We start from the raw sequence: 14,142 nt of genomic DNA on the forward strand, positions 1-14,142 counted from the left end.
ATGTAACAATTAATAAGGACAAATTTATTTTAAGTGTTTAATTATACTTCGAGTTCAATATTCCTGCATTATAACTTCTCTAAATTAAGTTAAGGTCGCTTTTTTATATTAATAATTATTATAAAATACCTTAGAAATTGAAAAGATATACACCCTGAACTAATCTCCGCAACGCAACGCATAATTTTTCAATTTTATTTTTATCTGGGCCAGAAGCGCGGCATTTATTGTCTTTATTTTATTCTAAACTACTTTTCAGGAAGTATTTGTTTCGTCCTTCTCAAGGGTGAGGCTTTATTTTTTATTTTTTTAATGAATATTTTTCCGCTTTTTCAAAACAAGTAGCTCACCAATTAAATTAATACTGACCTTGTGTCATTTGTATAAATAGGTTGTGTTGAGAACTTTTCATATCACAAAAATTCGAAGCACTTAACATGATCTCTAAGGTAAGCAAACATATATCCTAAGTTTTAAAATTTCGCATAAGTTTAAGACACTTATGAATTGTATAATTAAGTATAACTTTTAAATGAAAGTAAGAATTACTTAGATATCTCTTTTTAGTAAGCTTTCGGGAACCCTAAAAAAAGTTTTCTTAGTTAATTTTACAATATCTCAAACAAGAATTATTTTTCCATAATTTTTAGTTTGTTACAGTATAAAAGAAATTTAAATTTTCATTAATGTTTATTTAATGCTCTAAGTTCTTACAAAAGCTTTAAAATACTAATAGTTTTAAGAAAAAAACATACAATTTTATAATTATTATAAAATATAAGAAGTTTTTATCGCAAGGCATTGTGGCACACAACTTTAAAGAAAATTATCAGCATTATTTATTAAAGTGTTAAAATTAGTAAACTTAAAGAATATTTTGTTTATTTTATCATTTTGCGGACAAATTGACTGATGTTGAAAGATAAAAAGCAAAAGTCTTATTTAGAAACTAGTTTAATTTAGAAACTAGTATAATCTGCGAAAAACATTTATTTATATATAATAAAAAAACTATTAGATTATAATTTTACATCATATCCTGTGTTCTCCAAATACTATTTTCATTCATTTTCGTTTTAATAAAAATTTACTATAAACCCTGGTAGCAGAATTTACGGAGTGGATCTGTAGCACTAACTTCAAAAATTCTAATTCATCAGAGTCCTTAACTCATTCAAACGGAGGTTATTATTACAAAAAAGCATCTAAAGAGGATGTAGCGATATTTGCCAATCTAAAAAATTATAAGTTATGCTTAAAAATTATACTTGAAAAATTTATGTTTTTTAATCTCAAGTTTTATTAAATGCAATGATTCTAAATGGTTTGAATAAATTCTTATAGAGTTAAGCTTTTTATCAAGTTACAGAAGAAAAATCTTTTCTTTTTGTTCTCTGCGGTGGACTCTATATTCAGTTTTTAAATTTCAAAAGAAGCAAGTTTTGAGATCTGAGTAATTTCTACTAATTTTATTTTTCTTTATGTAGAAATAGTATTGAAATAACCTGCAGATACTTCTATATAATGTAGTGTTTTCTGTCATACCAATAAATAAAACTGCTGCACTAACTTTTCTTATTAAACTGCATCTATTTTCAGTAAATGGATCTTTTAAATATCAGTACTGTTCGAAATGTTACATAAAATACATAGACGTGAAGAGTTACCTTCTGATACTGATATATGAGAAGATTTTCGCAAGGTTGCCTTATATATATTTATTTAAAACCACTAAATGTTTCAGGTATCCATTCTTTTTGCTGTCTTGGCCGCAGCCAATGCTAGCCTTCTCCTTGCTGGACATGGACACCTAGTCAATACCGGAGTTAGTGCACGACAACAAGTTCAAGATGTAAGTATTTTTCTGATATAAAACTAATTGTTATAAATATGTTTATTCGAATTTAAAATATTTATTAAATTCTATTAGGGACATGGAAATTACGCTTTTGCTTACGACATCAAGGATGGCAAAGGAGCCACCAACTCCAGATCTGAAGTAGGAGATGCTCATGGAAACAAGAAGGGATCATACACTCTCGCTGACATCTATGGACGAGCAAGAAAGGTTGAATACGTTGCTGATGGACATGGATTCAGAGCTGTTGTCAAGACCAACGAACCTGGTACCGCTCACAGTGCACCAGCAGCTGCTGTCATCGCTAGTCCATACGCTGCTCCTGCTGATATCGCACACGCTGCCCCTGCGGTAGTTGGACACGCTGCTGTCATCGCTCCTGCTCATGGTCTTGGATACGGTGCTGGTCTTGGATATGGTGCTGGTCTTGGTCATGGAGCTGGTCTCGGTTATGGTGCTGGTCTTGGACATGGAGCAGGTCTTGGATATGGTGCAGGTCTTGGATATGGTGCTGATCTCGGATATGGAGTCGGTCTTGGATATGGAGGTGTTCTCGGGCATGGTTCTACCTTAGGATATGGAGTTGGTAAAGGTCTCGGATATGGCTATGGTGGACATTATTAAACGCTTGTAACTTAGGTAAGATACATTTTTCCCATTGTATGTTTAACTATTTAATTCTATACTAATTATATTACAAAAAAACTACAAAAATAATATAAATTATAACGTTAATAAAACAAATAATTGCACGGCTGTTATTTAAGCACAATCACTAAAAAGTGACTCGCAATTGAATTTATTCAAATTTTGAACTTATTCTAATTAAAGCAATAATTTTTATTGTAATGGCTAAAAGTAATTCCTCAAAACAAAACAAAATATTTTCCTTTTACTATCGCTAATCTTGTTTATCATAAAACCTACATAAATTTAATTTCTTTAGCACACATATATAAAATTATTTAAAGATGCTAATCTGAAAGCATGTTCTACCTCCTTTTGAAAAAATCTGCAATTTTCAGATAATTTAGGGTTTGTCATCATAAACTTTGTTCATTCAATATACCTATATAGTAAAATATATGAATATATAAAAAGAAATATGTAGCTATCAAAATTGTAACCAGATTATATAATATAATCAAATAATATATAAACAAAAATGTGGTAAATGTTTCACCAATAAAAAAATTATAAATCTTTTTAAACTCCTACAGCATATCCAAAAATTAAGCGATGCAAATTTTAAAAATAATTTAAATATTAGTACAATAACTAAAGGATAAATAATTTTATGCTAATTATATTCATTTGCATACATTTTAGCTAAATAAAGATGCAATTCTTTCCCAATAATAATTATAAATAATGAAGAAATAATGCATTTTGGCAAAACTTTCTCTATTTACAATACAGTTATCAACTTTGTTTATTTATAGGTCACTTTAATGGAGGAGGAAATAAGAATGACTTGATTAATAATAGCTGCATTGTTTACGAGAGTTATCAAATGTCAGTTTCAACATTGCAACTTTCGATTCTCTTCTTATAATGTTATTTTTTTTCTCTTCCTGTTAAAGTTCAAATTGCAAAGATTTGGATCTCTCATTCTTGATATATTATGTAAATAAATATTTATTTATTTTTATATTTTGTCAATTTTCATATTGATTCGATTTTTTATCTAAACACAAACTTATTTTTTTATTTGAGCATTTGGATTGATACAAAAAAAATTGCTTTTGATCGGTAACCTTTACTAAAGTGAATGAAAAAGCATCGTCAAAACTAACAGAATATGGTAACATTTAACGTGTTTCAGGCTCTATGGGAATACCATAAATCTTGATAATTTTCAAGGAAGTCTTTGGTAATTATTTTCGTTAAGCTAACAATATATATATATNAAGCGCAAATGGAGTTAAAAGCGTAAATAGAGGACTTTTATTTCATAGCGGGTTCTTACTGCAGTACTAAAGCGTGTTTGATCTGTTATTTACCAAGGATTGGCCAGAAAATGAATATGAGTGAGGCAATAATATTATACTAGATAATAAATACATATATATATGTATATATATAATATGTAATACAGTTTAGTAATTATGATAAGATTTGATAATTTTATTATGAGATCTTACAGCATGTCACAAGAACCCTTTATTCGGTTAAATTTACTTTTCAGTTTTTCATTTTTTGAAAAAATGTGAGATAAAAAAATATAATAATTTTGAAAAGGAACAATTTAAGGTAAATCCTTACCATATGAACTAGAAAATTATTAAATGAATGGTTTAAATACCGTATATTTCGATTTTATTAAGCAGAATTATGGATTTTTCCCACCCGAAGCACTTCCATCACGACAAGCACCTTGTCAGAATTCCTTCCTAACATTCGGTTGTTCAAATACTGTTCTTGTGTTGTTTCCAGCATCGATAGTTTAAAAAGCAATATCTTAGGGGGAACTTCATCAAAGAAATCGTTGATCTTGGTTATCATGTATCAGGTTATCTTGGTTATCAGGGGTAAATCTCTTATTATCCGAACGTTGAAACTACTCTTTTAGAACTACAACTACTGCAATAATTTAAACGTTTTTGTTCAGCTTTAGACATCCTTTTTTGTGAGACACTACCGAATGCCCTGAAAACAATTTACTGATTTGAAGTTTATCGTATAACAAAAAGTTGATACATCAAACATTTAAAAAATTTTAAAAAAAATATTTTTCTTTTTTTTTAAATGATTTAAATACATGTAAAAATTTTGAAAGTATAATTATTTAAAATTCGGCCATTCAACTCTGTATGTATAGCGTTTATACATGTAATTATTATTTGCAATTTTTTAATAGCTTAACTAATATTAGTACTTTAAAAACTCACGCTGTTTCTTAGTAACGGTCTAAGTATTAGTATTGCATCAATGTAACGTTAATACTTATAAAACAATTAAATCTCGTTGACTAAATTAGGTTTTATAAGAAATTAACCAAATAGTAGAAAGAATCTAGATTTATTTTCAAAATATATAGATTTATCAAATTTTAAAAATACAAATTCTCAGGATACTTCTCTGGATTTAGGATTCTACGAATTCTCAGGATACGAAAAGTCTTAGGAACTTCAGTTACCGATTTTGCTGATATTATGTATTTTGCCATGTAAAATTACTTTCTTCAAAATGACGTAAAAAAATTGTATATCTTGCAATTAAAAAATTTTCGACTATTATGAAATAAAATAATAGAAAATAATAAATATTTTTTGCATGCAATTATTTTTGGATAAACGAATCTTATAGTTGCGTGTAAAACATTTCAGTTCGTTTAAAAAGTTCTCGAGATATAGCGAAATGTGCAGAACGTATTACCATTAAGAGGTAGATTTAATTTAAGACGCATAAGTAAAAAATATTTATTTTAAAAAGGTTTAAAATAACATTGAAAACATAAATTCAAAATGAAATGCATGACATTCTGCTGTTAAAAAGAGCATTAAAATTTATCTAATCAATAGAACTCGAATTTTTTTTATATATAACGTCATATCCTTACTCTGCTACTTCTTAAAATTTGAATATAAAAAAATTAGCTAATGTATTAACTTTTGAGGCTTAATTGGTAAAAAAAATATTACGCTGTAACTTTGATTGTAATTCATTCTATACTTTAACTATAAAATCAATAAGGTAGCACAGAATTAGACCTTCAGAAACTATTAGCTGTTTAATTACAACTAACGCAACACGTAATATTTTAAAACTTAAATCATTTGGGGATGATTTAAGGATGGAAAGGACGGGCAGAACGTCGATAACATGACTCCATTACTGCAGATTTTGAAGCAATCAGGGTAACTTAAATGGCAAGATCTTGCACTCAAGGAAAACTGCAAAAAAAAGAAAAGGCCCACCCTGCTGTCGCACTAGTGATGATGATGTTTTTAACTTCTCAATTCAGAGAACTATGTACTACTTACAAGGGAAACTAGGGAAGTGTGACTCGCCAATTTTGAAATAAACTAGTGGGATGTATGCCTTATGAGGAATAATTTTAGGGGGCAACATTCGTTTCGGCAAATAGAAGGTCCTATGAGAGATAAAAAATAATTCAATATATAGAAAAATCGATATTTTATTACTTCAATGCAGACTATTACTTATTGTAATTGTCTCATACTCCAATTAATTTTGTGGTACTTTCACGTACTATATAATGCATATTTATTATTAAAATTGATTTTGAAAATTTTATATATCTGTAGTTTTTCAGAAAAACCTGTTAGGTTAATTTTAAAAAAAAATTGACATCAAGTTTTTTTAATTTTTTTTATTTAAAAAACTTTCCAAATTAATTGGAGTATGTAATTGCAAATCAATTAATTAATTAATAATTCATTAACAATTAATTAATAATTAGCAATTACGAAACGATTAATTAATTTTCTGAATAATTTATTAATTAGCAAATTAATTAATTATCCAATTAATTACAAATTAATTGGATTATGAGACAATTACAATAACTAATAGTCTATGGTGAGTCACACTTCCCTAGTTTCCCTTGTTAGAGACAATTTCTCCCACATTACAGAGAAACCTCCAGGAAAGGCCACCTCTATGTTGCGACCTCATCTACATAGCGACCTTTTTTGGGAGGCGAGGAGTTCTTTCCATAGACTTTGTGTTGAAAAACACCTTTAGGAAAGAGTATCAAAAATCTCCCAGTGATCAAGCAAAACCTCTGAACCAAGTGCGGAAATGGTTAAAAAAAAAAGGAAACACTAAAAACTATCAAAACAAAAAAATGTTAACAGAACAAATTAGAATAAAATATATTCCAAATATTTGTGTAAAGCTCTTTTTTAGTGAGCTCTTTTTGACGATCTTTGAAAGTGATCGATGGAAGTCAGAGCTCGCCAAAGACGATAATTCAATTTTAAACAGAAAGTTCAATTTAAAAAAAAAATATTTGAAGAAAACTAAGCATTTCACACAAATCAACCTCTTCTTATCTTTTAAAACAAACAAATTTTTATGATATAAAATTAAATTCAAATTTAAACAAAAAAAACATTATTTTTTATTAATTCAAAGTAGATCCATCATTCAGAATTGGGGAATTTGTGTTTACGCATAATTATATCAGTAGATTGACGCTAACTAAACTTAAAATCACTAAAATAAACTTAAAATTTTGGCACTGACTAAAATTAAAATAGTTTGATAAAATTCATGCTACATTGTATATTTCGATATCAATTGAGGTAATCTCTCTAAAAACGAGCATCCTCAACAACTATTTTACTGTGGAACGGAGAATAGTCGTTCTGGAGAGGTTTTACTATAGTATCTTTTGAGAGAAATCTGAAAAAAAATTGATTTTTCTTTTGTTTGCTAAATAAAATTACTCAGTTTAAAAACATAATTGAATAGTTATACGCTATCATCCTTTTTCCACCCTTAATTCTTAAACCCAGTTTGATCTCCCTTACTCATCGATAAAAACATCTTTTATTAAAAATATTTTCAGATACTTGAAGCTCAGTAATTCTAAACCATGAAATCTTTCTGTTTAATTTAGCTGTCAAGATTTTCATTGCTTTTTAAGAAGTTTAGAAAAATATTTACGATGTATGCTAGTACATATGCTTTTTTCTCATCATATAGCACATACTGCAACTATTTCTGATAAACGAAGTAAAATATTATATAAAATATCGGATATTGATGATATAAAAAAAGTAAACCTTACTGCTAAATACATACATGCTAGAGTCGCAAGAAAGGCTAAAATTTATACTTTCGAGCTACGAAATTTAGTTCCTTTCTTTTTCAAGCTTTTAAATGTCGAAACGAATATTGTGTTTCGTCTCTAAAGAATGTTCTTCAGTACAGAACAGCTGCTTCAGTTGCATTGTTCTAGCTCTTCTCATTTGGTTTAACTTCAGACTGAGCACAAGCTAATACTTTCTTTACTAACAAAATAATGTTTTTTTATGCAAAAATTATTATCTGGAATACATAGTATACAAAATTTATTAAACTAAAAAGAATTCTTTGCACAAAATTACTATTTAAGTGATTTAGACTACTTTTTCAAGTCTTTTATTTAAAAATCCCTTTTCTATCGCTGTCAGTAAAAACTTGTAAGCTAATTATCCACTCTCATTTCAGATTAATTTTAACCTTTTGAAAAGAAGTCAATAATTAAATAACGAGCAAAAGTTGTTTTTTTTTTAAAATTAACTTATCAGAGTCGCTACGGCTCAGGGTCAAGTTCACTTGATTTCTAATGAGGTGACCGGGATTCGAATCCCGATTTTCAAGATTTTCTTCTCCATGTAGCTCAAATGGGGGTTAGTTCCGTCAAACAGATCTCCACAAAAGTTAAATAGTTTTTCCTGTGCTTAATGCAGAAGATCTTTTGTCTTCTGTGTTTGGTTCAAATTTACAAGAATACATAGCTGAATATTGATAATCGCAAACCCAAAAATTGCGTTGGATGTTCAAAGATGGATATAAAATAAAATTAAACGAATTTAACTGGAGTTTTGCGACACATAAAAACGAAAACCACTGCAAATTTTTGCTGGTTGTTGACAATACTGGAGATTTAAATCATGTGCCCGTCCATTACAATTGATGTTTTATTTAGCATAACGCATTTGTATTGAATAATTTTGATTACATACAAAGAAATTTAACTTATGCACCAAACAAATTAATCCATAAAGTTATTTTTAAAGTTCTCTAATGAGGGGATACTGAGCAACCACATAAATATTCAACTAATCATAACTCGTTTTTATCATTAAAAAAACTTTTTTTAAATTTATTAAACTTATTTCCCAAACAAATATTTAAATTAGTTTTCAAGTTAAGCACAAGTCACAAATTATTTCTGTAAATTGTTACACAAGCAAGGGCATCGCAGGGGACAAATTTTTTAGGAAGACAAAATTGAAATACAGACGCAATATTTCCCCTAACATACTAAAATAAATTCTTATATATGCTTACTTTCTGCGAAACGATTAATTTCATCTCTAGTTTTGACTTCTGATGTACTTTTAAACGGAATCAAATTCACCCAAATTTGATTCCGTTTTAATTTTTGAAACTACATGAATGTAGCCTTCGTTGCACGCAAGACTTTTAAAAAATAAATTATGTTCTCAAAATGGCTGTGTTTAGAAAGAAAAATCAAAAAAATAACACAAATTAAGTTATATTTGGATTACTCAAAACCATTCAATCCAATTACAACGTGCAACTAATTATAATTTTATATGATCAATAAAATCAAAAAAATAACACAAATTAAGTTATATTTGGATTACTCAAAACCATTCAATCCAATTACAACGTGCAACTAAATCTATATTTATCGTGAACATTAAGTCAAAATTTGAAGTAAATTGTTCGATAAATTGTACTATTTAGAGATATTGCAAGTGAAAGAAACATAGTTCCGAGTGAATTGCATTTAAATTTTTATATGATCAATAAACCATATAAATGTATAAAATTTTGAAACTAACTATATTGTAATCAATACCAGGTTAAAAAGATATTTTTTTCTCCATCATTTTCAGTAGTCTCAAATGCTAGTCTAGTTCTTTTTCTTCTCAATCATTAGACTCTTCCTACGTTTAAAGAGAAACAGCCAAAATTATGCGACCAACTTCATTGTGAGAATATTATTCGACTGCTTAACCTACATTTATTTGTAATTGTTATAAAACTATCAATAACTCTCTGCAGCCTCCATTAAAATTTATTACAGCTGAAAAAGATGCATTTTCAACTATTTATATTGAAAGTATGATAATTTCTTTTTTCTAATATAATTCAAAAAATTATTTCAATGAAAAAGTTCAAAAGATAATATTTTACTAAAATATTTTTTGATAGGAGAGAGCAAATCCGTAAATCAACTGAACTCAACTGAGCGTACGAATTCAATTGTTCAAACATGTCACATCTCGACACTCTCGACTTATTGTGCTCTATCTTTTACATTTTTTAACAAAATCAAATCACGATTTTGGAGCAATAATCCTAAAAAGGATGAATAATCAAAGCAAGGTTTAATTTTTTTTTCATTTTTTGAAGATTTCGCTGTATTGTTTTTCTTTGATAGGACAAGTTTAAGAAAAAACAAATTTCTGAAGTTAAATAAGCTAATAGTTCCTGTAAAAAAATGCCTTTTTACGTCCTTTAATATTAATATGCATAAAATAGTTATCAAACTGAGAGTTTCTTTACGAATTTTTGAAATGTTTCATGTGAATATCCTGACTGTAATAACTATGCAACAATTAATAAGGACAAATTTATTTTAATTATACTTTCGAGTTCAATACGTCTGCATTATAACTTCTTTTAATTAAGTTAAGGTCACTTTTTTGTATCAATAATTATTATAAAATACCTTTGAAATTGAAAAGATATACACCCTGAACTAACCTCCGTAACGCAACGCATAATTTGTCAGTTTTATTTTTACCTGCGCCTAAAGAGTGACATTATTGTCTTTATTTTTCTACATTCTAAACTACTTTTCAGGAAGTATTTGTTTCGTCCTTCTCAAGGGTGCGGCTTTATTTTGAATTTTTTTAACTGAATATTTTCCTGCTTTTTCCAAACAAGTAGCTCACTAATTTAAGTAATACTGACCTTGTGTCATTTGTATATATAGGTAGTGTTGAGAGCCTACAATATCACAGAAATTCAAAGCACTAAACATGATCTCTAAGGTAAGCAAACATATATCCTAAGTTTTAAAATTTCGCCTAGGTTTAAGACATTTATGAATTGTATAATTAAATATTTACTTTTAAATGAAAGTAAAAATTACTTATCTATTTCTTTTTAGTAAGCTTTCGGAAACTCTAAAATAATCTTTTCCTAGCTAAATTTATCTCAAAAAAAATATTTTTGTTTCTATAATTTTTAGTTTATTACTAAATCGAAGAAATTTTAAAAATTTCAATGTTTCAAGTTTTTACAGAAGCTTTAAAGTACTATTTGTTTAGAAGTTTTAAGGAAAAAAACAAAGAATTTTGTAATTATTATAAAATATAAAAAGTTTTTATCGCAAAGCATTGTAGCACACAACTTTAAAGAAAATTATCAGAATTATTTATTAAAGCGTTAAAATTAGTAAACTTTAAGAAAATCTTGTGTATTTTATCATATTGAATTCAAATTGACTGATGTTGATAAGTTTATAAGTTAAAGCATAAGTTTTATTTAGAAACTAGTTTCACTTAGAAACTAGCACAATCTACAAAAATAAAACATTTATTTATAGATAATAAAAAAAAAACTATTAGTTTATAATTTCACATCATTTTCGGTGTGTTCCAAATTCTATTTTTATTTATTTTCTTTTTAATAAATTTCTAATGAATTTTTAATAAATATTTTCTTTTTAATAAACCCTGGTGGCAGAATTTACGGAGTGGATTTGTAGCACTAACTTCATAAATTCTGATTTGTCTGAGTCGATAGCGCAGTATGACGGAGGCAATTATTACAAAAAAGCATCTAAAGAGCATGTAGCGATAATTGCAAACCTTAAATTTGTAAATTACACTTAAAAATTATACTTTTAAAAATTATTCTTAAAAAATTTATGTTTTTTAATCTCAAGTTTTATTTTCTGTAAATTTTATTTACAGTAAAGTCTGTTATCCAGTTACAGGGGAAAAAAATCTTTTCTTTTTGTTCTTTGTGGTGTACTCTATATTCAGTTTTTAATTTTCAAAAGAAGCAAGTTTTGAGATAACAGTAATTTCTTCCCACTTAGTGTTTTGTTTTCTTAAATCACAAAAATAGTATTAAAATTACCTGCAGATACTGCTATATCCAGTAGTGTTCTCTGTCATTGGAATAAATAAAACGGATGCACTTACTTTTCTTATTAAACTGCCTCAATTTTCAGCGAATGGATCTTTTAAATATCAGTACTTTCGAAATGCTACATGAAAAATCAATGACGTGAAGAGTTAACTTCTAAAACTGATATATAAGGACATTTTCGCAATTTTGTCTTATATATATATATTTATTTATAAAACCACTAAATGTTTCAGGTATCCATTCTTTTTGCTGTCTTGGCCGCAGCCAATGCTAGCCTTCTCCTTGCTGGACATGGACACCTAGTCAATACCGGAGTTAGTGCACGACAACAAGTTCAAGATGTAAGTATTTTTCTGATATGAAACTAATTGTTATAAATATGTTTATTCGAATTTAAAATATTTATTAAATTCTATTAGGGACATGGAAATTACGCTTTTGCTTACGACATCAAGGATGGCAAAGGAGCCACCAACTCCAGATCTGAAGTAGGAGATGCTCATGGAAACAAGAAGGGATCATACACTCTCGCTGACATAGATGGACGCGCAAGAAAGGTTGAATACGTTGCCGATGGACATGGATTCAGAGCTGTTGTCAAGACCAACGAACCTGGTACCGCTCACAGTGCACCAGCCGCTGCTATCATCGCTAGTCCATACGCTGCTCCTGCTGATATCGCACACGCTGCCCCTGCCGTAGTTGGACACGCTGCTGTCATCGCTCCTGCTTATGGTCTTGGATATGGTGCTGGTCTTGGTCATGGAGCTTATCTCGGATATGGTGCTGGTCTTGGACATGGAGCAGGTCTTGGATATGGTGCAGGTCTTGGATATGGTACTGATCTCGGATATGGAGTCGGTCTTGGTTATGGAGGTGTTCTCGGGCATAGTGCTACTTTAGGATATGGAGTTGGTAAAGGTCTCGGATATGGCTATGGTGGACATTATTAAACGTTTATAACTTAGGTAAGATACATTTTCCCCATTGTATGTTTAACTATTTAATTCTATACTAATTATATTGCAAAAAAACTATAAAATAATATAAATTATAACGTTAATAAAACAAATAACTGCACGACTGTTATTTAAGAATAATTACTATAAATTGACTCGCAAACTGAAATTCTAATTTTGAACTTATTTTGATTAAAGCAATAGTTTTTATTGTAATGGCTAAAAGTAATTCCTCAAAACAAAACAAAATATTTTCCTTTTAATATCGCAAATCTTGTTTATCATATACCCTAGGGCCTAGATAAATTTAATTTCCATAACACACATATAAAAAGCATTTAAGGATGCTGATCTGAAAGCATGTTCTACCTCCTTTTGAAAAAATCTGCATATTTCAGATAATTTAGGGTTTTCTCATCATAAGCTTTGTTCATTCAATATACCTATTTGTAATTAGTAAAATATATGAATATGTAAAAATGAATATGTAGTTATCAAAATTATAACCAGATTATAAATTATAATCAAATAATATATAATCAAAAATGTAATAAATATTTCACCAATAAAAAAAAATTAAAAACCTTCTTAAAATTTCCATAGCATATCCAAAAATAAAGCTACTCAAATTTTACAAATATCTTAAATATTAGTTCAATAACTAAAGGATAAATTACTTCATGCTAATTATATTCATTTGCATACATTTTAGCTAAATAAAGACGCAATTCTTTCACAATAATAATTATAAATAATGAAGAAATAATGCATTTTGGTAAAACTTTCTCTATTTACAATATAGTTATCAACTTTGTTTATTTATAGGTCACTTTAATGGAGGAGGAAATAAGAATGACTTGATTAATAGCTGCATTGTTTACAAGAGTTATCAAATGTCTGCTTCAACATTGCAACTTTCGATTCTCTTTTTATAATGTTACTTTTTTCTCTGACTGTCGAAGTTCAAATTGAAAAGACTTGTATATATCATACATGATATATTATGTAAATAAATATTTATTTATTTTTATATCTTGTCAATTTTCATATTGATTCGTTTTTTTATCTTAACACAAACTTATTTTTTTATTTGAACATTGGATTGAGACAAAAAAAATTTGCGATTGACTGATAACCTTTACAAAAGTGAGGGAAAAAGCATTGTCAAAACTAACAGAATATAGTAAAATTTAACGTGTTTCTGGACCTATGGGAATACCAAAAACCTCGATAATTTTCACGGAAGTCTTTGGTAATTATGTTGGTTAAGTTAATAAAATATATACACTATGTGAAACAGTTTAGTAATTGTGATAATATTTGGTTCTTTTATTATGAAGTCTTAGAGCGTTTTACAAGAACCCTTTCTTCGGTTAAATTTACTTTTTAGTTCGGTATTTTTTGCAAAATGTGTAATTAAAAAAAAATTTATTTTTAAAAACAGAATTT

The 14,142-nt window shown here is 28.2% G+C and overlaps 2 protein-coding genes across 2 annotated transcripts; both read left to right on the forward strand.

The window, feature by feature from the left end:
- The first annotated feature begins 378 nt into the window (after window positions 1–378).
- LOC107446325 (adult-specific rigid cuticular protein 15.7-like) lies at window positions 379–3,509 on the forward strand. The gene is made up of 4 exons (XM_016060939.1): window positions 379–449; window positions 1,745–1,852; window positions 1,931–2,497; window positions 3,301–3,509. The coding sequence occupies exons 1-3, from the start codon at window positions 438–440 to the stop codon at window positions 2,480–2,482; spliced, it is 672 nt and encodes a 223-aa protein (XP_015916425.1). The 5' UTR covers window positions 379–437; the 3' UTR covers window positions 2,483–2,497; window positions 3,301–3,509.
- Window positions 3,510–10,532: 7,023 nt separating this feature from the next.
- On the forward strand, window positions 10,533–13,723 carry LOC107446324 (adult-specific rigid cuticular protein 15.7-like). The gene is made up of 4 exons (XM_043054402.2): window positions 10,533–10,626; window positions 11,968–12,075; window positions 12,154–12,702; window positions 13,519–13,723. Exons 1-3 carry the CDS (start codon window positions 10,615–10,617, stop codon window positions 12,685–12,687), a joined length of 654 nt encoding a protein of 217 aa, XP_042910336.1. The 5' UTR covers window positions 10,533–10,614; the 3' UTR covers window positions 12,688–12,702; window positions 13,519–13,723.
- Window positions 13,724–14,142: the final 419 nt, after the last annotated feature.

This window comes from Parasteatoda tepidariorum, chromosome 6 (assembly GCF_043381705.1).
Source record: "Parasteatoda tepidariorum isolate YZ-2023 chromosome 6, CAS_Ptep_4.0, whole genome shotgun sequence".
NCBI lineage: Eukaryota > Metazoa > Arthropoda > Arachnida > Araneae > Theridiidae > Parasteatoda > Parasteatoda tepidariorum.